At 43.1% G+C, this 27,605-nt stretch overlaps 1 protein-coding gene and 1 long non-coding RNA gene across 3 annotated transcripts in view; one reads left to right on the forward strand and one right to left on the reverse strand.

The window, feature by feature from the left end:
• LOC135199550 (uncharacterized) overlaps positions 1 to 27,605 on the forward strand; it is a 355,175-nt gene that overhangs the window by 115,201 nt on the left and 212,369 nt on the right. The gene's annotated exons all lie outside the window — the stretch shown is intronic.
• Positions 1 to 27,605, reverse strand: part of LOC135195718 (extracellular matrix protein A-like) — a 99,797-nt gene that overhangs the window by 53,287 nt on the left and 18,905 nt on the right. The window contains exons 14-27 of the mRNA XM_064222139.1: positions 12,288 to 12,419; positions 11,776 to 11,907; positions 8,370 to 8,501; positions 7,910 to 8,041; positions 6,667 to 6,798; positions 6,257 to 6,388; positions 5,878 to 6,009; positions 5,530 to 5,661; positions 4,979 to 5,070; positions 4,103 to 4,117; positions 2,695 to 2,823; positions 2,230 to 2,380; positions 775 to 906; positions 300 to 431 (exon numbers count right to left, since the gene is read on the reverse strand). Of these exons, the coding sequence (XP_064078209.1) occupies positions 300 to 431; positions 775 to 906; positions 2,230 to 2,380; positions 2,695 to 2,823; positions 4,103 to 4,117; positions 4,979 to 5,070; positions 5,530 to 5,661; positions 5,878 to 6,009; positions 6,257 to 6,388; positions 6,667 to 6,798; positions 7,910 to 8,041; positions 8,370 to 8,501; positions 11,776 to 11,907; positions 12,288 to 12,419 (1,707 nt within the window). The remainder of the gene's footprint in view (positions 1 to 299; positions 432 to 774; positions 907 to 2,229; positions 2,381 to 2,694; positions 2,824 to 4,102; positions 4,118 to 4,978; positions 5,071 to 5,529; positions 5,662 to 5,877; positions 6,010 to 6,256; positions 6,389 to 6,666; positions 6,799 to 7,909; positions 8,042 to 8,369; positions 8,502 to 11,775; positions 11,908 to 12,287; positions 12,420 to 27,605) is intronic.

Genomic DNA, 27,605 nt, shown 5'->3' on the forward strand with positions numbered 1-27,605 from the left:
GAAATAATTCCACTTGTGCTAATTAACACTTTCAGTCAAATGCATAAGTGATTTAAATAAGGTAGTGTTTTATTAAGACATAACTAGTAAGCTATAATTTTTATTTTAGATATTCATGTGATGACAATATAAAAATATTGAACAACATTATATTATTAACTTTACTATTATATCAATGCTCAAAACAAATTATAATCTGATGTATTATAGAAATTGTACACAAATGTCCATAAAATAGAGTGAGCACATATACTGAGATTACTGAATTATGTTTTCAAACTTTGACCATTTAAACGAACCTTTCAAAGGTGCACAGCATTTGCATCCTAGACCATCACAGCCATTAATAATCTCTATTTCTGTAGAAGGATTGCACTGACCCCCACTGCAATATCCTTCATTCTGGAGGCATATGTTCTTGGTGGTGCATTCTGTACAATTTAAAAAGGTATTTGAAAATAGAAAAATGCATTTTCATTTGAATGTTGCTAGTATATAATTAAAACACCCCTATGGCCTTATGATTTAATAACTGAGGTTCAAATTATTTCATGGTCAGCTAAAATATAAAAATATTTGCACACCAATGTAATTATCAAAGAGAATATACCTGCTTTTCAAGTTTAGAATATAAATCATAACCGTTACCAGAAGATTATTTTATTTCCTTTTTCTTTCGGTAGAGTTAAAGGAAAGATATATAGATATTTCAGAGAGAGAGAGGAGGAGGGGGTTTCCCTACTATATAATGAAAATTTGTCCAGATAAACAAACCTTGCTTTGGAACGCAGCATCTACAGTTACGACCATTACAGCCTCCGTCAATTTCTTCTTCTGAATCATATTTGCACCGGCTCTTGCTACAGTACCCTCCTTTTTGGGAACAGATACCCGAGTCATAACATCCTGTAAAATTTAAAAATTTTTCGAAAATATTTGAAAAATTAACTTAAATTAGAAGAAAATTCATCATATCATGATTTTACCCACTTTTGGTAGCTAACACTCACAGTCAAATATGGAAATGATTTAAATTATTTGGAGGTATAATAAAAAAAAAAGGAAATTTTAAACTGTCATTTTAATTTTGAAATTTATCTGTCCGACATAATAATCTTAAACTTTGAATACATTATTTGTGTAGGAAACCGAGTTTATGTCAACTGAATAAGCGACAACAGTCTTTTACATTTTATCTGCCCACTCAACAATGTAGGTTTTAGGTAGATGTGGCAAAGAACTTAGTTAAATCTTATAAAAAATATAAGCATTCCTGTTTATGTTCATAATATGACAATACAACCACACAAAAGAAGAGCTTATATCAAATAGTCTTCGCAGATCAAACAAACGAACAATGGCTATCTGGTAGTAGGTGAAAGGAGCAGCAAGTGTAACATTTAACAGAAGACAGGAAATTTCAGTTAATGCATGGCAATAGTACTGCAGTTTTCTTTTCAGAATACTTTTTCTTTACATAATTTTTCTTGAGTATGCAAATCTTCATAATAACTCAGAGCGATTTTGCAGATTCAGGAGTATTTTGCAAAATAATTTATTGAAAAAAAAGTTTGAAATCTCCTTTACTCCCCATTATCCTTTGTCTGCTGATGACATATGGCATGAAAGGCTAGCCTAGACACAGTATAGAGACATTTTTGTTTTTACTGTTAGAGCTTGCAATGTTACTTAAATAGAACGAATGAATAAAGGTTAAAATAGTATAGTAATTTATACTAAAATGGAATGATTGAGTGTTTAAAAGAAGGCCATTAAAATAAAATACTTGGCATATCAAAAGCACAGGCATAGCTTCATTGGTCCATACTTTATGATCGAGCAATAAACAATATTAAATGATATTGTTCAGTTTAAGGACATAGATATAGGTATCATAATAAAGAAATTTTTATATTCATGCACTGAAACCATATATAAAATAAAGTTCAAATAAGAAAATATTTTGACTTGAATATTTGTGCACATAGGTGTAAGTGTAACCTGAGCTAACTAAACCAGTGAGATAAATCATAAATATTGAAAGCTCATCGTTCATTTGCATTTGACCTTTGCAGACTGTTTGGTACAAGCTCACCTTTTGTATTCTTATGTTGCTATGTTATTGATACACATTAACATGTGTGTGATTTATATAAGAAGGGGTGAGGGTTCTTTTTATAACTAAAGTATTTAGAGAATCATTATACTCAAATAAATCAAGATACTAACCATCAGCAGGAGCACAACACACACACCCTTTGCCAGAACATCCGTATTCAATAGCTCTTTCATCTTCTTTACAATAACCGCTGCTGCTGCATTTGCCTCCCTCATATGTGCATGGGTACAACTCCTCACATGCTGTAAAGGAAATCCAAACCTATTTTTTCCATGTTGTAAGAAAAAATATTTTCATACTGTACTACTTATGAGTATAATTCTTTGTTAGAATAATTGTATACACTAAAACATTAGCCTTAAACAGATATTAATCAATACATGCATGAAATTATCAGCACAGAAAATAAGTCCTAAGCAATACCCCCAAAAAAGGTCATATATCTCTATTAATACTGAGAGAGAGAGAGAGAGAGAGAGAGAGAGAGAGAGAGAGAGAGAGAGAGAGAGAGAGAGAGAGAGCTCTCCCTGCTATATTGAATTCTCTGCATTTAAAACTCTTCCCATTAAACAAACCTGGCTTAGGAGCACAGCATCTACAATCTGGACCACATCCTCCTTCAATCTCTTCCTCTGAATCATAATTACATTGGCTCTTGCTACAGTATCCTCCTTTTTGGGAACACATACCTGAGTCTTGGCATTCTGCAATATTCGTAATTATTATATGTATTAGAAAAATAACACAAAATTATGACAAACACTGTCATATCATTAATGCAGACAAATTTTCTTCCATATGAAGAATCTGAAAATAATCAATTAAATGACATAAAACCCAGTGTTGGGAAATAGAGCTCATCATATCAAAGAGAGATGCATACACTATTAATTTTGACATGCCTTTGTATGGTCATACTCATCAGACACATGGAAACCTAATGAATTATCCACATTGTGACAATCAAACATATATTGTGTGAATGCCCAAAATATAACCAATAAAGATGATCAAGTTTTGGAGAAAGTCAGTCACAGTAATTTTTTCGAAATTTCTACATTTTCAATTAAATTATTTTAAATTTTTATAAAGAACTACAATCAATCAACTAAATATAAAAGATTAAAAATAAATCATGAAAAGACATATAAATCCTTGGGATTTTTATGAACTTTAAGAGAATTTTTTCTATTAATTTACCAAATTTATCCTCATTTTGATAATTGTTTGGATTTTTCTTAGTGTTGTAGAAGCTTTATTTATAGTGTATGTATATTTGAAATTTCCTTTTCATTAATCAAAACACTTAATAACCTTGGCTGTTCCATTCCAACCTTTTGGGCCAGCCCTGTGAGAGCTGATAATCAGCTCAGTGGTCTGGTAAAACTAATTTAATAATAATAATTTCCATTTTGTAAAAACTTGTTTACTGTACTACTTATAAGTATAATTTTGTATTTTTCTAAACTAAAACATGGGCCTTCAACAGATTTTAATACAAGCATGAAATTTTCAGCTTAGAAAAAAAGTTCTCAAGATTACCAAAAAATGGTAAAACATCTTTATAAGTATTTCCTGTTTCTCTGAGTAACTTGAAGGGTTTGTTATATATATAATATATATAATATATAATATATATAATATATATATTATATATATTAATATATATGTATATGTATATATTATATGTATATATGTATATATATATATATATATTATAATATATATATATATATATATATATATATATGATATAGAGAGAGAGAGAGAGAGAGAGAGAGAGAGAGAGAGAGAGAGAGAGAGAGAGAGAGGGTTTTACCTAGTATAGGATTCACAGTTTTTAAAAACTTCCAGTTCAAACAAACCTGGCTTAGGAGCACGCATATGCAATCTGGACCATCACATGCCCCGTTAATCGGTTATTTCTGTTATAATAATCACATTGCGTCTTGCTTACAGTATCCCCCTTTTGAGAACAGATACCTGAATCATGGCATCCTGTAATCAGAATTTTTATTCTAAAAATATAACAAAATTAGAGAAACCTTATCAGGTCCAATGTAGAAGTGATTTGAATTATTTAGAGGCTCACTACAAAAAAAAATTACGTTTATACCATCAATTTTCTTTATTTTAGACATTTTAATGCATGAAAACTGAAACATAAACTTTGAACATTTCTGTACAGTAAAAAAATCAGAATTATTGTCAGTTAGCTACATGGCTAACGCAGAGGTTTTTCTACCCAGTTATATACTTTATAATACAGTACAGTATATATTACAACTGCTTCATCTTTTTATTCTTTCAAAAACAGGTATAACCAATTAAATTGTACCATAAGAGAAATCAGTCATTACATAAACATACATATCATACATACAACAAAGCAAAACTTACCATCATCAAGATCAGGAGCACAACACACGCAGTGTTTACCAGAGCACCCCTCTGCAACAACTCTCTCATTTCCCCTACAATGACGGCTTCTGCTACATTTACCTTGTGCTTGTGTGCACAGGTCCAGCTCCACACACACTAAGAAAATTCAAATAATTTTTTTTAATATTGTGAGATAGAATATTTAACAGCAAAAGGTATCATTTTATTTAGTGCAATAATTCTACTCTGAGGCATTAACCTCCAAAAGATGTTAATTAAAAAGGTACAAAATTTTCAGTACAAAAAATAAGTATTTGCTAAACATTACCAAGGAAAGATTAAACATCCTTTTGTATAATTCCTCTTACAAGAGTTTTGAAAATATTGTGTGTGGTGTGTGTAATTTCATTTTTAAAATATGACCATGTAAACAAACCTGGTTTAGGAGTACAGCATCTACAGTAGGACCGTTGTTACACCTCCTTCACTATCTTCTTCTGAATGATGATCACATTGACTCTTGCTACAGTATCTCCTTTCAGGGGAACAGATACCGGAGTCTTGGCATTCTGAAAATTTCAGACAGGATAATTAAAATAAAAACAAAATTAGGTTAAAAGTTGTATGTCACTAATGTTCTCACTTGTGGTAGTTAACACTTTTCTGTCAAATATAAATGTGAATGAAATTAGTTGTAGGTTTATTTTAAAATGCATTTTGACTAGGCAGTTTCATTTTTTAACATTTATTTGATGTAAACGTAATCTTAAACTCTAAGGATGTTCTTTTCTGCAAAACAATTTTTGTCAGTTAGGTAAATGACTAGTTCAGAGATTTTGTATCTTGTGAAATGTTTTGTAATATTCCAAAACTATTAATACTATTATGAAATGATTATGAAATGAATACACCTTAACAATAATAATAATAATAATAATAATAATAATAATAATAATAATAATAATAATAATAATAATAATAATAATAATACGTAGTTATAGTATTTAAAAATAAAACAATATACTAACCATCTCCAGGAGCACAACACACGCAATCTTTCCCAGAACATCCATGTTCAATAACTCTCTCATTTCCCCCACATTGACCGCTACTGATGCATTTACCTCCTGCATCTTTACATGGGTGCAACTTCTCACACTCTGTTTGGGAAATGTAAAATCAGTTTCTTTCTATAAGGCATGAAAAAACATTAGCCTTTATAAAATGTCAATTAACAGAGGCATCAAGTTTTCAGCATAGAAAATAAGGCATAACTGTTACCAAAAGATTATTGCACTTCCTTTTCCAGTAGTCATAAACTGAGGGTATATATATTTCTGATGAGAGAGAGAGAGAGAGAGAGAGAGAGAACAAACCTGGCTTTGGAACGCAGCATCTACAGTTAGGACCACTACAACCTCGTTCAATTTCTTCTTCAGTATCATAATTACAGTGGCTCTTGCTGCAGTATCCTCCTTTATACGAGCACACACCCGAGTCTTTGCATTCTGAAAAATTCAGTTATGATTGAAAAATACAACAAAATTGAGATTGAAATTGCCATATCAAAAATTATCCCACTTGTGTTAGTTAACAGTTTCAATCAAATTTAGAATTTATTTAAATTATGTAGAGGTTTATTATAAATATGACTATTTAGCTATCATTTTCACTTTGGATATTTGTATGATGACAGCATAAAAATATTGAACAACAGTGAGGATATATACTAAGACTTTGACCACTTAAACAAACCTTTCAGAGGTGCACAGCATTTACAACCTAGACCATCACAGCCATTAATAATCTCTATTTCTGTCGAAGGATTGCACTGACCCCTGTTGCAATATCCTTCATTCTGGAGGCATATATTCTTGTTGGTGCATTCTGTACAATTTGAGTGTAAAAATGCATTTTCATTAGAATGTTATTGTATAATTAAAACCTAATGGTTTTATGATTTAGTGACTGTGGTTCAAATTATTTTATGAAATCTGCTTTACGTGCATAAAAAATAAGCCATGACCATTAACAAGAAATTATGCAATTTCCTTTTTCTTTAAGCAGTCTCAAAGAAGGGTTATATACATATTTCACAAAAAGAGAGAGAGAAGGGGGGAGGGGCATTTCCACAATATAATGAAAATTTTTCTAGATAAACAAACCTTTCTTTGGAATGCAGCACCTACAGTTACGACCATTACAGCCTCCATCAATTTTTTCTTCTGAATCATAATTACACTGGCTCTTGGTACAGTATCCTCCATTTTGGGAACACATTCCCGAGTCTTGGCATCCTGAAAAATTGAGAATTATTACTGAAAAATAAAACAAATTTGAGACTGAAATTCCCATATCACTAATTAAGTATTTAGCTTGCTCATAGTTAACACTTTCAGTCAAATACAAAATTTATTTAAATTATGTAGAGGTTTATTAAAAAGGTGAGTATTAAGCTATCATTTTTATTTTAGATATTTATATCATGACAACATAAAAATATTGAACCATAATATTATTAAACTGTACCGTTATATCAAAGGTCAAAACAAATTTTAAATCTACTGAAGTATTACAGAAATTGTCCACAAATGTACATAAAATAGAGTGAGAATATATTTACTAATGATTACTGTATTCTGTTTTCTCAAAGACTTTTGACCCTTCATCTAACCCTCCTGCGTGATCTGATTGAACGCTTTAGGCGCGTCAATAAATTTTGTTTCCGTAAGTAAACACATGACGCGCCGGTCGTGTCATATGAAAGTTATTTTTGGGAAAAATTCACGATAAAAACCGTGCCAATCATAGAAAATATAGTTGATGCTATTAGGTCGACATGATGATGAATCTAAAAGAAAACGCATACCTGACACCGCTAACTTACTTAGCTACGATACAAAACGTGAACAAAAGTAGGTTGGAAAATCTGAAAATTACACTCCTTAAAAAAATCAGCAGGACTTGGAAATGTGTTCCCAAAATGGAGGATGCTGTACCAAGAGGCAGCTCATTAGCAATCACATTTATAGATAAATTATTGCTTCCACGTGAAAGATCAAACATTTTTACATAATTTAGGTATATAACAAACTCCCCAAATCTAATGATTATATATTTCATGATTATTCCCAAAATATATCAACGATTTTTCTTAAAAATCTCACGTTCACACATCGTTTTTAATTTTTTAAAGCCTCGTAAAGATGTTCCAATTGCTTTAGAAAATAATTCAAATCATTTGCTGACATAATAACACTAACCAGTTGCGTATATCATTTATAGTTCGGAAGAACTGAATTTTACCCAAAAAAACTTTCCATGCGTGTGTACTTTTCAGCCCGGAGGAAAAGACTTGTAATTTACACCCTTATATTTTTGGCCTGTGCGCAAAAGCGTTAAACAAACCTTTCAAAGGTGCACAGCATTTACATCCTAGACCACCACAGCCATTAATAATCTCTATTTCTGTAGAAGGACTGCACTGACCCCTGCTGCAATATCCTTCATTCTGGAGGCATATATTCTTGGTGGTGCATTCTGTACAATTTGAAAGTGGAAAAATGCATTTTCATTGGAATGTTACCATATAATTAAAACACCCTATGTTCTTATGATTTAATAACTGAAGTTCAAATTATTTCATGATTTACTAAAATATAAAAATATTTACACAACAATGTTATCTGCCAAAGATAATATACCTGCTTTTCAAGTTTAGAATATGTCTTAACCATAACCAAAAGATAATTTTCTTTTACTTTCAGTAGAGTTAAAGGAAAGGTATATACATATTTCGGAGAGAGAGAGAGAGAGAGAAGATGGGGGGTTTCCCCATTGTAACGAAAATTTTGCCAGATAAACAAACCTTTCTTTGGAACGCAGCATCTACAGTTACGACCATTACAGCCTCCGTCAATTTCTTCTTCTGAATCATAATTACACTGGCTCTTGGTACAGTATCCTCCATTTTGGGAACACATTCCCGAGTCTTGGCATCCTGAAAAATTGAGAAGAATAATTGAAAAATAAAATAAAATTGAGACTGAAATTGCCATATCACTAAATGCGTATGTCACTTCACTTTGTTAACACTTTCAGTCAAATACAGAATTTATTTAAATTATGTAGACGTATATTAAAAATGTTGCTATTACACTATTTTCATTTTAGGTACAGTGGTACCTCGACCCATACGACATTAATAAAATTCCTTCCGAGGCGGCGGCCTTCGTATCATGAGCTTTTCGTATCTTGGACCGCATTTTACATATAAAATGGCTAATCCGTTCCAAGCCCTCCAAAAACACCCCAGTAAATTTCATAATAAAGCTAAATTGACCTATAAACAATGAAATACTACAACAATTTGGACCATTCAATACCCAACTTAATACGTACTGCTAATATACCTGTAAATAAAGTGTACTATTAGTGTACATGGTATCAAAAAAATACAGTACGTTACAAACGTAACGTATGTAGTAAAAAATGTGGAGAAGCTTACCTTTCGAGTGAGGCTATCTCCGAAAGTGGCGACAGAGGAGGAGGCACAAACGGCAGATACGTACGTACACTTAACTTTACGAAACACAAAAAATGTAAGGAAAGCAAACAAAAACTAAACTTTACGAAACACATTAACAAAACCGTAACACTAACTTTACAAAAAAACTAAAATTAAAAATTTTTTATTTTGCCTTATTTTTATTTTTTACATTTTTTATCACTTTTTTTTTTTTTTTTTTTTTTTTTTTTTTTTTTTTTTACAAAATTTCAATTCTTCACTTTCTTTTAACTTTTTGTTTTTTTAGTATCACTTGGTTCTTCCTTTTGGCTTACTACTCCACTACTAAAGGCCTCTTTAAAAAAATAAACTATCCAAGGGAAGGATTTGCTTTCTGCCCTACTTTTTGACAATGTTCCTGAAACGACCTCAGGCAAAAACGTCATCGAAACGTGTGACAAGCATACTACCTTTTGTGTAAGCCTTTTTCGGGGTGTCCTCTTTTCTACAAATGATTGCACCTTATGAAAAGCAGCTAGAGCATCCTTAATTTCTGCCGTTGTCATAGGGTCGTCGTCCTCCTCCTCGCCACTGCTAGAGAACTCCTCTTGAACGACGTTATGTTGCACGGAACTCCAACTCCTTCAGGTCATCCGTCATAAGCTCCTCTTGGTGCTCCTCGAGAAGGTCATTGATGTCATCCTCGTCGACGACCAGCCCCATGGACTTGCTGAGTGCAATGATCTCGTCAAGATCTGGTTGCGAAACAGTTTCAGGATCGTCAACTGTTTCTGAATCTGCAGCACCAGCCACGTTGAATCCCTCGAAGTCTCGGGCAGATACGGCATCAGGCCAGAGTTTCCTCCACGAGGAATTCAAGGTTCGCCTTGAAACGTCTTGCCAACCTTGGTTGATGAGTCAGATGCATATTACGATATCGAAATGCTCCTTCCAAAATTCATGCAAGGTGAGGTTTGTGGTATCGGTGATGTCAAAACATCTCTTGAAAAGATGTTTCGTATACAGCTTCTTGAATTTCGATATCACTTGCTGGTCCATGGGCTGGAGGAGAGGGGTGGTGTTAGGCAAAAGATAAAGAACCTTGATGAAGGAATACTCCGCTAGGATATCTTCCTCGAGGCCAGGAGGGTAAGCAGGGGCATTGTCCAACACCAGCAGGCTTTTCAGAGGGAGACGCTTCTCTTCCAAGAATTTCTTCACTGTCGGGCCGAAACACAGATTTACACACTCGGTGAACAAAAGCCTCGTTACCCAGGCTTTCGCATTAGCCTTCCACATCACTGGAAGCTTCTCCTTAAGCATTTTGTGGGCCTTGAAGGCTCGAGGAGTCTCGGAATGATAGACAAGTAGGGGCTTCACCTTGCAATCCCCACTGGCGTTCGAACAAAATGCAAACGTAAGCCTGTCTTTCATAGGCTTATGCCCGGGGAGCTTCTTCTCTTCCTCCGTGATGTACATCCAACGAGGCATTTTTTCCCAAAAAGGCCAGTCTCATCACAGTTGAAGACTTGCTGAGAACTGTAGCCTTCCTTGATTATCATCTCATTGAACGTCTTTTTAAAGGCATCGGCCGCTTTCGTGTTCGAGCTGGCCGCCTCCCCATGCCGCACCACCGAATGGATGCCAGTCCATTTACGGAGTTTCTCGAACCACCCATGCGAAGCCTTGAAGTCTGGGGTTGGCGTTGATGTCCCTTCTCCTCCATCGTCTTTGGCCTGGGCAATCAAATCGCCGAAAATAGCGATGGCCTTGTGGCAGATTGCTGTCTCTGTTATCGTATCGGCAGCGATTTCTTTGTCTTTTATCCAGACAAGAAGAAGCCTTTCCATTTCATCGTGCACGTGGGTCCTCTTGCTGGACAAAATAGTGACGCCCTTGGAAGGTGTATCTGCTTTGATGGCTTCCTTCTCCTTAAGGATGGTGCCTATTGTCGACGGATTTCAGCCGTATTCCTTGGCGATCAAACTTAATCGCATACCAGCTTCATACTTCTTGATAATTTCCATCTTCGTCTCCAAAGAGAGCATCCTCTTCCTTCCGTGAATTTCAAGTTTCTTGGGACCCATGACTACGCATATACTGTACGTAATTATGTTATGTAGTACGTATATGTATGTAGTAAAGTTCTCACACAACACGATAAAGTATACTAACAACGAAATCACTAACGAATTTACGTTAATAGACGAAGTCGTTAGAACGAATGAATACCGTGTGCGTACGATACAGATGATGCCTTGCAGTGGCCGAAGAACCATGCCGCTACGTAGATGCATGATGGGAGGGATGCTGACCAAAAGGAGAGAAGGATCTCATGGCGGTGACTAGCATCAGGAACCAATGGGAGAGTGGGAGGATGGTGGCGAGTCTACTCAGTTGGCGGGGCGCGAATTTCAAAATTGTTATCGGTGGTCCGGGCGAATCTCGGACTTTACAGCTACAACCTTTCGTATCTTGAGCAATTTTCGTATGTAGAACCGTAACATTTTTCGTATTTGCTTTTGTATCTCGAGTTTTTCGTAAGTTGAGCCTCAAGTATCTCAAGGTACCACTGTATTTATATGATGACAACATGAAACTACTGAACATCAATATTGTTAAACTGTACTACTATATCAAGGGTCAAAACAAATTTTAAATCTACTAATATAGTACAGAAATTGTACACAAATGTCTATGAAATTGAGTGAGAATATATACTAAGATTACTGTATTCTGTTTTCAAACTTTGACCTCTAAAACAAACCTTTCAAAGGTGCACAGCATTTACATCCTAGACCATCACAGCCATAAATAATTTCTGTTTCTGTAGAAGGATTGCATTGACCCCTACTGCAATATCCTTCATTCTGGAGGCATATATTCATGGTGGTGCATTCTGTACAATTTGAAAGTGGAAAATGCATTTTTATTGGAATGTTACCATATAATTAAAACACCCCATGGTCTTGTGGTTTAATGACTGAAGTTCAAATTATTTCATGATATACTAAAATATAAAAATATTTGCACACCAATGTAATCTGTCAAAGAGAATATACCTGCTTTTCAAGTTTAGAATATAAGTTATAATCATTACCAGATTATTTTATTTCCTTTTGCTTTCAGTAGAGTTAAAAGAAAGTTATATACATATTTGAGAGAGAGAGAGAGAGAGAGAGAGAGAGAGAGAGAGAGAGAGAGAGAGAGAGAGAGAGAGAGAGAGAGAGAGAGAGAGAGTTTCCCCACTATAATGAAAATTTTTCCACATAAACAAACCTTTCTTTGGAACGCAGCATCTACAGTTACGACCATTACAGGCTCTGTCTAATTCTTCTTCTGAATCATAATTACATTGGCTATTGGTACAGTATCCTCCATTTTGGGAACACATTCCCGAGGCCTGGCATCCTATAAAATTTGAAAAAATACTGAAAATATTTGAAAAATTAGATAAAATTAGGAGAAAATTAATCTTATCACGATTGTACCCACTTTTGGTAGCTAACACTTACAGTCAAATATGAAAGTTATTTAAATTATTTGGAGGTATAATAAACAAAACTCATGAGCTTTGATTACATTTTTTCTGTAGAAAACCAAGTTTATGTCAACTGAATGAGCGACAATAGTCTTTTACATTTCATCTGCCCACTCAACAGTGTAGGTTTTAGGTAGATGTAGCAAAACACTTAGTTACTCCTTATAAAAATTATAAGCATGCCTGTTTATGTCAATAATATGACAATACAACCACACAAAAAGAAGAGCTTGTATCAAATAGTCTTCGCAAATCAAACAAACGAACAATGGTTGTCTGGGAATAGGTGAAAGAAACAGCCAGTGTAACATTTAACAGGAGACAGGAAATTTCAGTTAATGCATGGCAATAGTACTACAGTTTTCTTTCCAGAATACTTTTTGTTTACATAATTTTTCTTGAGTATACAAATTATTTTGCAAAATAATTTATTGAACAAAAGTTTTAAATCTCCTTTACTCCCCATTATCCTTTGTTTGCTGATGACATATGGCATGAAAGGCTAGCATAGATACAGTATAGACATATTTTTGTTTTTACTCTTAGAGATTGCAATGGTACTTAAATAGAACGAATGAATAAAGGTTAAAATGACAATTTGTCGAAAATTGCATTTTTCCTAACTATACAAACCTGTGGTCCTTTAACAAGAGGAAGTAGCTAGCGGCAGCTGGAACGGTCGTAAGCTTCAAACAAGGGGAGAACGGTAGTTAACTGCTTGTCCGACAGTCGCGCGGCAGGTAAACAAATCACTTTTGCTTTTGGCCCATGCAAAATACGCAGAGTGAGGGGTGGCATGAGGAGGGACTATATGTAAAGGACCTCAGGTTTGTATAGTTAGGAAAAATGTAATTTTCGACAAATTGTCATTTGTTCCGATACGTAATACAAACCATCGGTCCTTTAACAATAGGAAGACTCACTTCTTGGTGGGAGGAATCTGAGTCTTTTGATGAACAGACTGGTGTTCGTCCATCCCTGGAATGCCTCCCTGGTCGTAAGAGCGAGGGAGGGATCCAAGCCTCTGTCCGATTGATCGGGGTGTGCACCGCAGGATCAATGGTCAGACCTCTGGGCCGAGTACTAAGAGAGAGGCAAGCGTATCTCTTCGTACCAGCAAGCAAGAACTTGTTCCTGTTTGCAAGAGGCAACATATAGTATGGGTTTGTCTCAAGCTGGCATCCACTTCCTCCCCCTTGTTGGAGGAAGTGGTGGATATACGCTCCTATCCCTAGTGAAAGGGATAGGATGGGGCTCTGTTGAGTAGGTCACCTGTATCTCGTCCTTATCCAGCAGGGTGACGACCGTGTCCCTCTACCCACAGGTAGAGGGAAAGAAAAAGATGGGAAGAGGACCCAGTCACACTCTCATTCACTCATCCATTCTTACGGTCACACCAGGACTCGATGCTGTTCAGCCTGCGAGGGTCTGGGTTCGCTACACAACGTGTTGAGCAGCCACCACGGGTCTCAAGGAAAAAGATCCAAGGACCTGTGGGCAATATCCCGAAGGTAGAAGGAGGTGCATGTGGTCTGGTTGGACCAGACCCCTGCCTTCAGTACATGCGCCACGGAGAGGTTCTTGCGGACAAAGCAGCATCTCCTTCGCATCGAAGGCGGTGAAGTCCATTAGGGAGGGGATTGTGAATGACTCGAACCGATCGTCAGGGACCGAAGGGCTCTGAGTCTTCGCTACAAAGTTCGGTACGAAATCGAGCGTCACGGATCCCCATCCCCTGGATGCTTGACTTCGCAGGAAAAGTCATGCAGTTTCCTCAGAGGAAAAGAAGGGAATAGTCGCATGACCTATCCCTCTTCTCGACTTCGGTGATGTCCAGTACTTATACTGGTCTGTCCGTTTGCCACGAAGAGTCTCGCATCCTCCTATCCCCATGCAGCGAAGTTCTCGGTAGTGGATAGGACACCGACTCTCCATGGTGGGTGTCGATGGTATGGCTACTGTGACAAGCTGTTAAGACGAAGTAATGATTGCTCTGAAACAACCGAACTGAGTCCACACCGTAGTTCATAACTGACTCGGGCGCTCTGACAGCTGCCGACTGACTGGTTCGGTATCGGAAGTGAGGCAAGTTGTCCAAGCATCCGAGTAAGTCACGTGACCTTCGCCTTTAAAGGGTTATGCGAGAGACCAAAACAAATAATGTATTTGTTTGTCACCAATGCCGGACAGCGAGGTGATGATTCTCTTAAGGCATGTGCCCAACAGGCGAAAGTCAATTGCCTTCTAGAGACCGAGGTCCCTGAAGGCAAAACATCTCATAGTTGTTGAATCTCAGCTAAGGAGAAACAATACTATGTGTCGTAGAAGACGAAGGTAGATATTGAATGCAACCTACGTCTTCACAGACGAATCGAGAGAAAGATTCTCAAGATTCAGAACCTGTGCTTACAAATGACTGAAAACGCTAACCACTATTTCATTGCTGTCTGGTGAGAAGTCGTAGTTGCAATGAAAGCGGGGCGTTCTTCAGTAATGAAACACAGGGGAGAGCCGCCTGAAGAACTGCTTCTCATGGGCTGAACGTTTGGAAGTAGAGCTGGCAGGTGTGGGAGTAGGCGATGTCTTTCAATACATCTGCTAATCCGGGGTGAACAATGAATAATTGCACACCTATGAATACGAGATATTTTGAGGACAAACTCAGATTCAGCAAAAATCATTCGCATTATCGCAGCGCGATGCAGCAAGAGACTATTACAGAATTCTGTTACCGTGCGGTAAACAGAAAGATGAAAGTCGAAGAGATATCTCTGTTGTAAATTCTCGCAATACTGAAGGCGATGAATTCGAGCGTCACAGCAGTAGATGGTCATTCATGTATGTGAGAATCCCCGTTAATCAGAGACTTAAGTCCGTGATTGTTGGGCAGAGATACGGTTGGTATTCAATCAAAGCAGGGGAGAAAGACATAGCCAACCGTGAATCTCGAGGCGGCAGCTGGTACTGAAATGCCTCAGGCAATTCAATACGCAGTAGCTGTCGCTGACTCGTCATCCTGAGTTGCCAAATAATCCTTTCCATGAAGGAATGCGTTCGGCTAGAACCACCGAGCAAAAAAAGATATGCTTGAGCAATTATATTTAGGCGAAACGAATTTCGGTAAATACAAAAGCTGAAATGGTGTTGTCGTGACAAAACCAAAAGTATATAAAATTGAAACTGGAAACTCCTGGGAGGTTGCAGGCAACCCCGAGTTGCAGTTCAGTTAGAATACTCCTCGTCTAAGTAGCAATCCATAGAGTAACTAGGATATGCGCCTACCCCTCGGACAATTCAACTGCTTAGCAGAATCATGTCGCGAGGTTAATATACGTAGTATATTTGTAGGATTCTGAACAACGATCTCCATCCTAAATTCTTTCCTTCAAGAAAACAAAATAAGGATTGGAGATCGACCACCTTCGATCTCTATCAAAGAGAGTGAAGGAGAAGTCTTCCTCGAAGGAAAGCTTCAATGGTGAACAGAATACTAAGACGATAGTTCAAGCCAAACTGGATGTTCCCGTCCGTTCTTCTCTATTCCAGGTTGGTCGCCTACTGTGAGATAGTCTTCTTTCAGCAGCAGTCTTCTTCCCAATGCTAGAAATTCCAGGAATTCGAGCATAGGCGAGGTTCCCGATTATTGTGTAACAATTATCGGGGATTCTCGTCTCGCTCACTTTGGACCGTGGTCTCACCTAAGTGTCTAAGTGTTTGGAGATCGTAAAAAACTCGAACACACTGAATGCGCTAGAAATTCCGTAGAATTCTAAGCAGTCTGCGAAACCCCCACCGAATTCGTCAAACGATATCGGCTGGTGGTCCTCTCAATTCCCGTAGAAATTGAGAATGGGGCAGGATCCCTCCTTAACGACCGGGGCTTACGTCAGGTAGGACCCGAAGGTCCCCCCGGTAGCGCAGTCCCCATTTCTCTGTAGGATCCCTCCCCTTTCCCTCGTAGCCGTAAGGAGAGAGGGAATGGGGGAGGAATTGGATACTCGCTCGCCTTCCCAGTGGAACTAGCAGTTGGAGAAGAGTAGGAGCAGTGGCCTCTCAGAGTCTGGGAAAACGTATCGTCAGGAGAAAACATTTTCCCAAGGAGGGTTACGAACTCGCCCTGTAGGTAAGGGTCTGCCGCCACTGTGAACGTCGTCTGGGTGGGGCTGATCGACACCTGACAGGAGAGAGCCGATACCGTCCTCCGACTCATTCCAGTCCTCATCGAGGTCGAAACCTCTCAGGAGGACCGGAGGGGTATCTAAATACGGTGTCCGAAGACACGTAGAAACGCCGCTGTCACAGTAGAGGAGGTGGAAGTAGCTTGTTCGACCAGCCAGATCTGAGAGAGCCTTCTTATCCGGAGACGAGAGACTCTGGTTCAAGACAGAATCGGCAAGCTTTGATCGCAGCAGGCCCACCGTCGGTTTGGGTTCCCTCTCGGGCCCCAAAACGACTCGAGCCGAGACGTGGCTCTGCTGGTGGGAGCGGCGATCCTTCCCCGAGGTCGTTGCGCTGACGAATCAGCGCCATAACCTCGACAAAATTCCTCTGGATCTCGGAAGTCATAGCATCTTGCAAGTAGGACCGTCAGACCCCCTCGAACAAGACATTCCGCCTTCCCCCTTAAGGAGGGGAACTGCGATAGATACCTCTCGGATTCCTCCTGCCACTTGCGCGTACGTCCTGGTCAGTCCGAAGATCGTACCTGGTACTTATGGCGTCGTGACGGGATCGTGCGGGGCATGCCCCTCACGATCACCCCGCTGTGCCTCGCTCTTCCTGGTGCAAACCGAAGGAAGTTGCAGGCACGGGAGAGGAAGACATGACACGCTCCTCTTTCGCTCGCTGGCAGAACCATCGGGCTTGGAGGGCTGCAGGCGATCGCCAACTTGCAGGCCTAGTCAAGCCGTTTCCCAGGGAAACTGCTGGACCGAGAACAGCGGCCCCGATCTCGTGTGCAGAGGAGTGCTGCTGGTCCCCCTATCCGCCCGGTCCCTGTGGGAGCGGCGGTCAGGAGGGTACACGGACGGGATGCCGAATGCATTTTTGTCGAAGGACAAGAAGCAGAAGCCAGGAGGCCGAACGGACAGAATGCCGAACAGACATAATGACGAACAGACACAATGCCGAACAGACATTAAGTCGAACGGACAAAATGCAGAATATTGCTAAGATTACGAAAGATAAATACAAGCAAAAATAATAATAGTTAAGATTTTTTTCTTCAATGAGGTTAGACTGTTCACTAATTCGATAATTAATATTTAACTGCTTGTTTAATTAACAATTACCTAGTTTACTAATACTGCTTTGTAGTTATATATTTTTTTCTATATTCAAATTTGACTATGGAATTTATTTTTTGTGAGTTCAACCATGGAATTCAATAAGACAGGACGTGGTGGCAGAAAATTGCTTCATAATGAATATTCATACGTTGTCGATAAAACTGTTAAAGAAACTACTTACTGGAGATGTGAGCGACGAAAAGAGTGCAATGGTAGAATTAGAACGATCAATGATACCGAACATGGACAAGCTTCAGATCATTCACATCCTCCCGACGGTGCTCATAATACCATTTTAAAAGCTTTGGATAAAATGAAGACTGCAGCAGAACAAACAGAAGAGGTAACAAGCCGTGTAATAAATAATGTCTTGGAAGAACTGCCGCTCAGCATTGCTGGTTCTATACCCTAAAAGAGAAACACTTGCAAGAATGGGAAGGCGAGCAAGAAAGAATGAAGAAAGTGAAGACTTGGACATGACAACCTGTGGCGAGAATTTTCGTCTTTATGAAACCACCTCTGTTACAATTTTATCGATAGAAAATAACTTGGAATTATTATCTAAAAAACAAGCATGGTTTGCCGATGGCACATTTGACTCCGCTCCTTTAAGCAAACAGCTTTATACCATACATGCCATTGTTTTAAAAAGTAAAACCTTGCCATTGGTGTATTGTATTGCCAGTAACAAAGAAGAAAAACATTTTGTCCGTTCGACTTAATGTCTGTTCGGCATTGTGTCTGTTCGGCATTATGTCTGTTCGGCTTTCTGTCCGTTCGGCTTCCTGGCTTCTGCTTCTTGTCCTTCAACAAAAATGCATTCGGCATCCCGTCCGTGCACGGGTCAGGAGACCTGCAGAGACCACTGTCGCGGTGAGACCGGTGCGTGTCCTCGCGGCACGTCATACCGCTAGTACCAGCCGAGGCTGGCAGCAACGATCGACAGGGGGGAACCTCTTCCCAGCCTCAGCCCGTGGCTGGTCAGAGACAGTCACGTCTACCAGGGTTACCAGCTGGTTGCTGCGAGAGCGGCCGCTGGCCTGGCGAGAGTCACCTGAGCGGCTCTCACCAGCTTCTGCTCCGTGCCACGGTTCTGGCACCGAGCGAACTCTGGCGCCAAAATTTGGCTATATGCTCTCCCGTGGGAGATCGTATACTCGGAACTTCTCGCGAACGAGAGACCGAGCCGGAACCTGGCGTAGTGGCAGCGCCGCAAACACCAGGCGAGGAAATACCAGTGGTAGTCGGTACGCCTCTGGTCCCCGTCTTCTTCTTCCTTGCGGAAGGGGAGACGGGCCCTGTTCCCAAAAGAGCAGGAGGACCGGCAGAAGAACCCCCCCGTCCCACGGGAGTGGAACGAGCCCTTAGAAGTTCCCGAAGGAGCCTTCTTAGGGGGGAAACCCGGGTTACCAGCTGGTCGCTGCGAGAGTGCTAACTGGTACTCCTCTGGTCCCCGTCTATCTCTTCCTTACGGAAGGGGAGACGAGCCCCGCTCCCGAAGGAGCAGGAGGACCAGCAGAAGGACCCCCCGTCCCACCGGGGTGGGACGGGCCCTTAGAAGTTCCCGAAGGAGACTTCTTAGGGGGGGAGGCAGCCTTCTTCTTCTTCGGCTTATGGGCCTTAGAAGTCGAAGGGGAAGAGGCAGCAGCAGACGATGAAGATGAAGATGACACCTTCCTCTTCTTCTTCCTCTTCCTCGTCAGCTCACGCAGGACAGTCGTCAGGTCCTCCATCCAGGCCGAAGCCGGGGCTATTGCCGAAGCAATACGGCCCGACTGCACCTGTCCGGAAGGACCTGGGACTGGGGAAGATACACCGTGGGCAGGACCAGCATGGACAGGCGCAGGAACGAGGAGCGACAGGTACAGCAACCAGCTCAGGAGCGCAGGAACAGCGGCAGCGGTAGACCCAGAAGGGACAGCCAAGCCAGCAGCGGGAACCACATCAGCGGCAGGTACGGCAGGCCCAGCCATCGCCTCGTAGAATCATCGGCAGCCAGCGGGAACCTGGGTACTGGCGGCCGGTCCAGGGGGCGAGCTGCTGGAACAGCGGAAGTCTGGGCAGGCAACACGAAGAACACAGGCGGCGGCGGCAAAACCCCCCTTGGTACGGCGGCGACCGGCCCTAGTAGCGGCAGACGGCGTCACCGACACAGCATGGGGAGTGTAGACCAGGCGGGGGGGAGCAGCATAAGCGGCCGTGGAGGTAGTAGTGGAGACCGCCCCAGACCTCGCTAGACGCTGCAGCAGCCCGTGGATGCTAGGCACGCCCTGCCGCCGCGGTGGTCCATACCTGTCCAAGGTCGTCTCCTACGGATGTAGCACCTGCGGTAGCACAGACAGATTAGTAAGAGGGGTTCCCTCACTCACGGGGGGAAGACATGCCCCACCCCGAACGCAAGGAAGACCCCAAATACAAAATACAACGAGGAAGCTGAGCGGGGGGCAGGAAAGAAGACAAAGAATCGGATACCAAGGGAGTCGCGGGAGAGCTTTCCGACGACTTCCTGGCAGACCTTCGCTTCCCCTACCCCCGCACAGCAGTGAAAAGTAATATGAAAATGAAACAGAATACTGCACTTGCGATTCACTTCATAGAATTTAAAGGGGAAAAGATCAATTCCCAGGTAAGAGCGGAAACTTGATCCATAATAATAAGATGCTATCATAAAATATATATGAAAATGAAACAGAATACTGCACTTGCGATTTCACTTTCACAGAAAATAATCGTAAGGATCAATTCCCGGGTAAGAGCGAAAATTGATCCAAATTAAAATTGATGCAATTAATAAATGAAAATGAAAAGAATACTGCAATTGCGAATCCACTTTCATTGCATTCTATCATACAAAATAAGAGGCTCGTGCCGAGCGCAATCACGCTCTCGGCAACGAACGCACAGGGCAAAAATATAATGAAAAGAGTACTTACATTTTTCAATTACACACTTTCGCCCAAAATACATGACTCGGCGCGAGCGCGCCCGCCCTCGGCACCGAGACATAATTCAAGGGTTTAATTCATGAAAAGAGAGGAAATCGCCGCATCTACGGCGATAGCTCCATGTTGGTTCATAATTAAGTAATGAAAATGAAAACAGTGTACTTACAGTTTCATTTTCAAGTCAAACAAACCATTAGTAGAAAACACAATATAAACAAAGCATACGACGATGAAGCGGGCAGAGAGCGATGACGAACACGTCCTTCACACCCGCGGCCGAAAGCAAAAGTGATTTGTTTACCTCCCAGTCGTGCGGCGCGCGACTGTCGGACAAGCAGTTAACTACCGTTCTCCCCTTGTTCGAAGCTTACGACCGTTCCAGCTGCCGCTAGCTACTTCCTATTGTTAAAGGACCAATGGTTTGTATTACGTATCGGAAAAAATAGTAATTTATAATGAAATGGAATGAATGAGTGTTTAAAAGAAGCCATTAAAATAAAATATTTGGCATATCAAAAGTACTGGCATAGCTTCATTGGTCCATGCTTCATGTTCTAGCAATAAACAATATTAAAATGACAATTTGTCCAAAATTGCATTTTTCCTAACTATACAAACCTGAGGTCCTTTTACACATAGCCCCACCTCATGCCACCCCTCACTCTGCAGTTTTTGCTTGGGCCTAAAGCAAAAGTGGTTCTTCACTTCCCAGTCGTGCGGCGCTCACACTGTCGGACAAGCAGGTAACTACCGAACCCCTTGTTCGAAAGCTTACGACCTATCCAGCTGCCGCTAGTAACCTTACTATTGTAAAAGGACCTCAGGTTTGTATAGTTAGGAAAAATGCAATTTTGGACAAATTGTCATTTGTTCCGACACGAGATACAAACCTTTCGGTCCTTTTACATTAGGAAGACTCACTTCTTGGTGGGAGGAATCTGAGTCTTTTGTGAACAGACTGGTGTTCGCCCAACCTTGGAATGCCTCCCTGGTCGTAAGAGCGAGGGAGGGATCCAAGCCTCTGTCCGATTGATCGGGGTGTGCACCGCAGGATCAATGGTCAGACCTCTGGACCAAGTACTAAGAGAGAGGCAAGTGTATCTCTTCGTACCAGCAAGCAAGAACAAGTTCCTGTTTGCAAGAGGCAACATAAAGTTATGGGTTTGTCTCTTGTTGGCATCCACTTCCCACCCCTTGTAGGAGGAAGTGGTGGATATTCGCTCCCATCCCTAGTGAAAGGGATAGGATGGGGCTCTGTCGAGTAGCTCACCTGCATCTCGTCCTTATCCAGCAAGGTGATGACCGTATCCCTCTACCCACAGGTAGAGGGGGAGACAAAAATGGGAAGAGGAGCCAGTCACTCTCTCATTCACTCATCCATTCTTACAGTCACACCAGGACTCGATGCTGTTCAGCCTGCGAGGGTCTGGGTTAGCTACACAACGTGTTGAGCAGCCACCACGGGTCCCAAGGAAAACGATCCAAGGCCCTGTGGGCAATATCCCGAAGGTAGGAGGAGGTGCAAGTGGTCTGGTTGTACCAGACCCCTGCCTTCAGTACCTGCGCCACGGAGAAGTTCTTGCGGAACTCGAGGGAGTGTACTACTTCTAGGTCATTCTGGTGCTGACGAAGAGGCTTCAACACTCAGCCTGGGATGTCGAGTTTCTTCAGATAGCGCCGTCGTGCCTTCATAGGACAAAGCAGCATCTCCTTCGCATCGAAGGCGGTGAAGTCCATTGTGAAGGACTAACTGATCGTCAGGGACCAAAGGGTTCTGAGTCTTCGCTACGAAATTGAGCGTCACGAATCCCCATCCCCTGGATGCTTGACTTCGCAGGAAAAGTCATGCAGTTACCGCATGACCTATCCCTCTTCTCGACTTCGGTGATGTCCAGTACCCATACTGGTCTATCCGTCTGCAGCGAAGTGTCTCGCATCCTCCTATCCCCATGCAATGAAGTTGTTCTTGTCGGTAGTGGATAGGACACCGACACTCCATGGTGGGTGTCGATGGTATGAGTACTGGTACAAGCCGTTAGGACGAAGAAAAGATTGATTTGGAACAACCGAACTAAGTCCACAGCGAAGTTTGTAACTGACTCATGCGCTCTGACAGCTGCCGACTGACTGCGTTCGGTAGGAGGCAAGTTGTCCAAGCATCCGAGTAAGTCACATGACCCTCGCCCTAAAAGGGTTATGCCAAGAGACTAAACAAAATAATTTGTTCGTCACCGATGCCAGACGGCGAGGTGATGATTCTCTTAAGGCATGTGCCCAACAGGCGAAAGTCAATTGCCTTCTAGGGACCGAGGTCCCCGATGGCAAGACATCTCATAGTATAGTTGAATCTCAGCTTAGCAGAAACAACACTGTGTCGTTGAAGACGAAGGTGGACAGAAAATGCAACCTACGTCTTCACAGCTGAATCGAGAGAAGGATTCTCAAGTTTCTGAACCTGTGCTTACAAAGACTGAGAATGCTAACCACTATTTCATTGCTGTCTGGTGAGTGTCGTAGTTGCAATGAAAGCTGAGCGCTTTTCAGTAATGAAGACACAGCGAATTACTGCCTGAAGAACTGCTTCTCATGGGCTGAACATTTGGAAGTAGAGCTGTCAGGTTGGAGAGTAGGTGATGTCTTCTGACACATCTGTTGATTCGGGGTGAACAATGAACAATTGCACACCTACGAATACGAGATATTTGAAGACAAACTCAGATGTCTGCAAAAATCATTCGCATTATCGCAGTGCGATGCAGCAAGAGACTCTTACAGAATTCTGTTACCGTGCGGTAAACAGAAAGATGAATGAGTCTAAGAGCTATCTCTGTTGAAAATTCTCGCAATGTCGAAGGCGATGAAATCGAGCGTCACAGCAGTAGATGGTCCTTCATATTGCAAGAATCCCTGTTAATCAGAGACCTAAGTCCATGATTGTTGGGCAGAGATATGGTTCGGTAGTCAATCAAAGCAGGGGAGAGAGAGACATAACAGACCGTGCATCTTGGAGACCCAGCTGATACTGAGCTGCTATCAGGCAGTTCAAAATGTGTTCGGCTAGAACCATCGAGCATAAAAAATACGCTCGAGCAATTATATTAAAACGAAACGGATTTTGGTAGATACAAAAGCTTATTTGGTGTTGTCGTGACAATACCAAGTATCTAAAATCGAAACTGGTAGCTGCTGGGAGGTTGCAGGCAGCCCCGAGTTGCAGTTCAATTAAGATACAATTCGTCTCGGTCACAATCCGTAGAGTTAACTACGGTATGCGCCTACCCCCCGGACAATTCAGCTGCTTAACAGAATCATGTTGCGAGGGTAATATACATAGTATATTTTTAGGTTCTGTACAACGACCTCCATCCTAAATTCTTTTCCCCTCAAGGAATGAGAATAAGGATTGGAGATCGACCGCCTTCGTTCTCTAGTCAAGAGAGTGAAAGAGAAGTCTTCCCCGAAGGAAAGCTTCAATGGTGAACAGAATACCGAAGACGATAGTTCAAGCCAAACTGGATGTTCCCATCCGTTCTTCTCTATTCCAGGTTAGTCGCCTACTGTGAGATACTCTTCTTTCAGCAGCAGTCTTCTTCCAAATGCTAGAAATTCGAGTATAGGCGAGGTTCCCGATTATCGTGTAACAATTATCGGGGATTCTTGTCTCGTTCACTTTGGACCGTGGTCTCGCCTAAGTGTTTGGAGATCGTAAAAAACTTGAACACTCTGAGTGCTCTAGAAATTCCGTAGAATTCTAAGCACTCTGCAAAACCCCCACCAAATTCGTCAAACGATATCGGGTGGTGGTCCTCTCGATTCCCGTAGAAATCGAGGATGGGGCAGGATCCCTCCTCAACGACCGGGGCTTACGTCAGGTAGGACCCGAAAGCCCCCCCGGTAGCGCAGTCCCCAACGTGGGATCCTACAGAGAAATCTCTGTAGCATTCCTCCCCTTTCCCTCGTAGCCGTAAGGAGAGAGGGAATAGGGGAGGAATTGGATACTCGCTTGCCTTCCCAGTGGAACTAGCAGTTGGAGAAGAGTAGGAGCAGCCATCGCCTTGCGGCGATGGCCTCTCAGAGTCTGGGAAAACGTATCGTCAGGAGAAAAAGTTTTCCCGAGGAGGATTACGAACTCGCACTGTAGGTAAGGTTCTGCCGCCACTGTGAACGTCGTCTGGGTGGGGCTGATCGACACCTGACAGGAGAGAGCCGATACCGTCCTCCGACTCATTCCAGTCCTCGTCGAGGTCGAAACCTCTCAGGAGGACTGAAGGGGTATTCAAATACGGTGTCCGAAGACACGTAGAAACGCCGCTGTCGCAGTAGAGGAGGTGGAAGTAGCTTGTTCGACCGGCCAGATCTGAGAGAGCCTTCTTGTCCGGAGACGAGAGACTCTACCTGGTTCAAGACAGAATCGGCAAGCTCCGATCGCGGCAGACCCACCGTCGTTTTGGGTTGCCTCTCGGGCCCCAAAACGACTCGAGCCGAGACGTGGGCTCTGCTGGTGGGAGCGGCGATCCTTCCCCGAGGTCGTTGTGCTGACGAATCAGCGCCATAACCTCGGCAAAGTACCTCTGGATCTCGGAAGTCACAGCATCTTGCAGAGTAGGACCGTCAAGCCCCTCGAACAAGAGCATTTCCGAGAACCCCCCCTTCAGGAGGGGGAACAGCGATAGCCCTCCCGGTCTCCTCCTGCCACTTGTGCGTACGTCCTGGTCAGTCCGAAGATTGTGCCTGGTACATACGGCGTCGTGACAGGATCATGCGGGGCGCGCCCCTCACGATCACCGCGCTGTGCCTCGCTCTTCCCAGTATAAATCGAAGAAGTTGAAGGCACGAGAGAGGTAGACCTGACGCTCCCCTTCGCTCACTGGCTGAACCAGCGGGCTTGGAGGGCTGCTGGCGATCGCCAACCCGTGGTGGGGATCGAGCTGCAGGCCTAGTCGAGTCGTTTCCCTGGGGAAAACGGCTGGACCGAGAACAGTGGCCCCGATCTCGTGTGTCAGGGGAACTGCTGCTGGTTGCCGTACCCGCATGCTCCCTGTGGGAGCGACGGTCAGGCGACCTGCAGAGACCACTGTCACAGTGAGACCGGTACTAGTCCTCACGGCGCGTCACACCGCCAGCCACCGGCGATCGGGGGGACCTCTTCCCAGCCTCGGTACGTGGCCGGTCAGAGACCGTTGCGTCAGCCCGGGTAGCCAGCTGGTCGCCGTGAGAGCGAGAGCTGGCCTGGTGGGAGGCGCCTGAGCGGCTCTCACCAGCCTTCCGCTCCGTGCCGTGAAACTGGCGCCGAGAGAGATCTGGCGCCTGATTCCTGGCTGTACGGTCACTGGTAGGTGACGGTACACTCGGTGTCTCTTGCGGACGAGAGGTCGAGACGGAACCTGGTGTAGTGGCAGAGCCCCTGACACCAGGCGAGGAAGTACTGGTGTTAGCCGGTACCCCTCTGGTCCCCATAGTCTTCTTCCTTGCGGAAGAAGAGACGGGCCCCACTCCCGAAGGAGCAGGAGGACCAGCGGAAGAACCCCCCCCCCCCATCCCACTGAGGTGAGACGGGTCCCGAGAAGCTCCCGAGGGAGACTTCTTAGGAGGGAGGAGGCAACCTTCTTCTTCCTCGGCTGTGAAGCCTTGGAAGTCGAAGGGGAAGAGGCAGCAGCTGACGATGATGAAGAAGATGAAGACGACAACGACGATGACACCTTCCTCCTCTTCTTCGTCAGCTTCCTCAGGACAGACATAAGATCTGCCATCCAGGGCGGAAAAAGCCGGGGCTGCTGTAGCCAAAAGCCACAAGGGCCCGGGGGAACGCACCTGTACAAACAGACCCCAAAAAAAAGTTTCTGGGGCAGAACCACCCCCATGAACAGGGTGGACGACATCTCAGGAACGGCAAAGAACAGCAGGGGGCCCCCCCACAGCATCGGCAGGGACAGCCAGCGCAGCAATGGCAGGGACAGCTAGCACAGCAACGGCAGGGACAGCCAGTACAGAATCGGCAGGTACGGCAGGCAGCACTGGTAACACAGGAGGTGGAGCAGCAGCCAGCGACATCCAGGTACCGGCGGCAGCTCCAGGGGCGAGCCCTAGGGCAGAGGGAGTGTGGTTGCGGCAGCACGGCAACCATGAGCAGGGGCGGCACGGCCCCCCCTTGGTACGGCGAACGGCCCTGCACAGCGGCTGTAGGCGAGACTGTCACCACGTGAGGCGAGTACACCAGGTGAGGAGGGACGGCGTCACCTGAGTCAGCATCGTTGTCGTGGTCACCGCTCCATGGGTGACCGCAGCAGGCCCAGGCAGATAAGAGCAGCAGCCCCTGGACACTAGGCACGCACTGCAGACCGAAGGACGCCCATACCTGACCAAGGTCAACCCTCGTGGCAGTAGCACCTGCGGAAGTAACAGTAGAGTGATTAGTGGGGGGGGAGTCCCCTCGCGCGGGGGGGGGGGGGGGGGGGGCGAGCCCCACTCCGAACGAGCGGAAGACCCCGAATACAATTGTACATCGGGGCACCGAGCGCCCTCCCCCGCGCTCGACGGATCGGGCGAGGAGAAGGACCCAGATAACCTCCCCCCCCCGAAGGGGAAGGGCCATCCGCGGGAGCTGAGCGGGGGTGGGGGGGATTCTCGTTCCCCACCCCCGCACAGCACCCATGTACCCAAAACAAAAATACTACAGGGCCCGAGAGCAATCGTGCCCTCGGCACCGAGTGCAAGGGCATAAGGATCAATTCCTGGCTGAGCGGAATCTTGATCAAAAGAATATTGATGCAATCAATAATAAAAGGATATAAAAATGAAAAAGAATCTTGCATTACGATTTCAC

Source organism: Macrobrachium nipponense, chromosome 23, assembly GCF_015104395.2.
Source record: "Macrobrachium nipponense isolate FS-2020 chromosome 23, ASM1510439v2, whole genome shotgun sequence".
Taxonomy (NCBI): Eukaryota; Metazoa; Arthropoda; class Malacostraca; order Decapoda; family Palaemonidae; genus Macrobrachium; species Macrobrachium nipponense.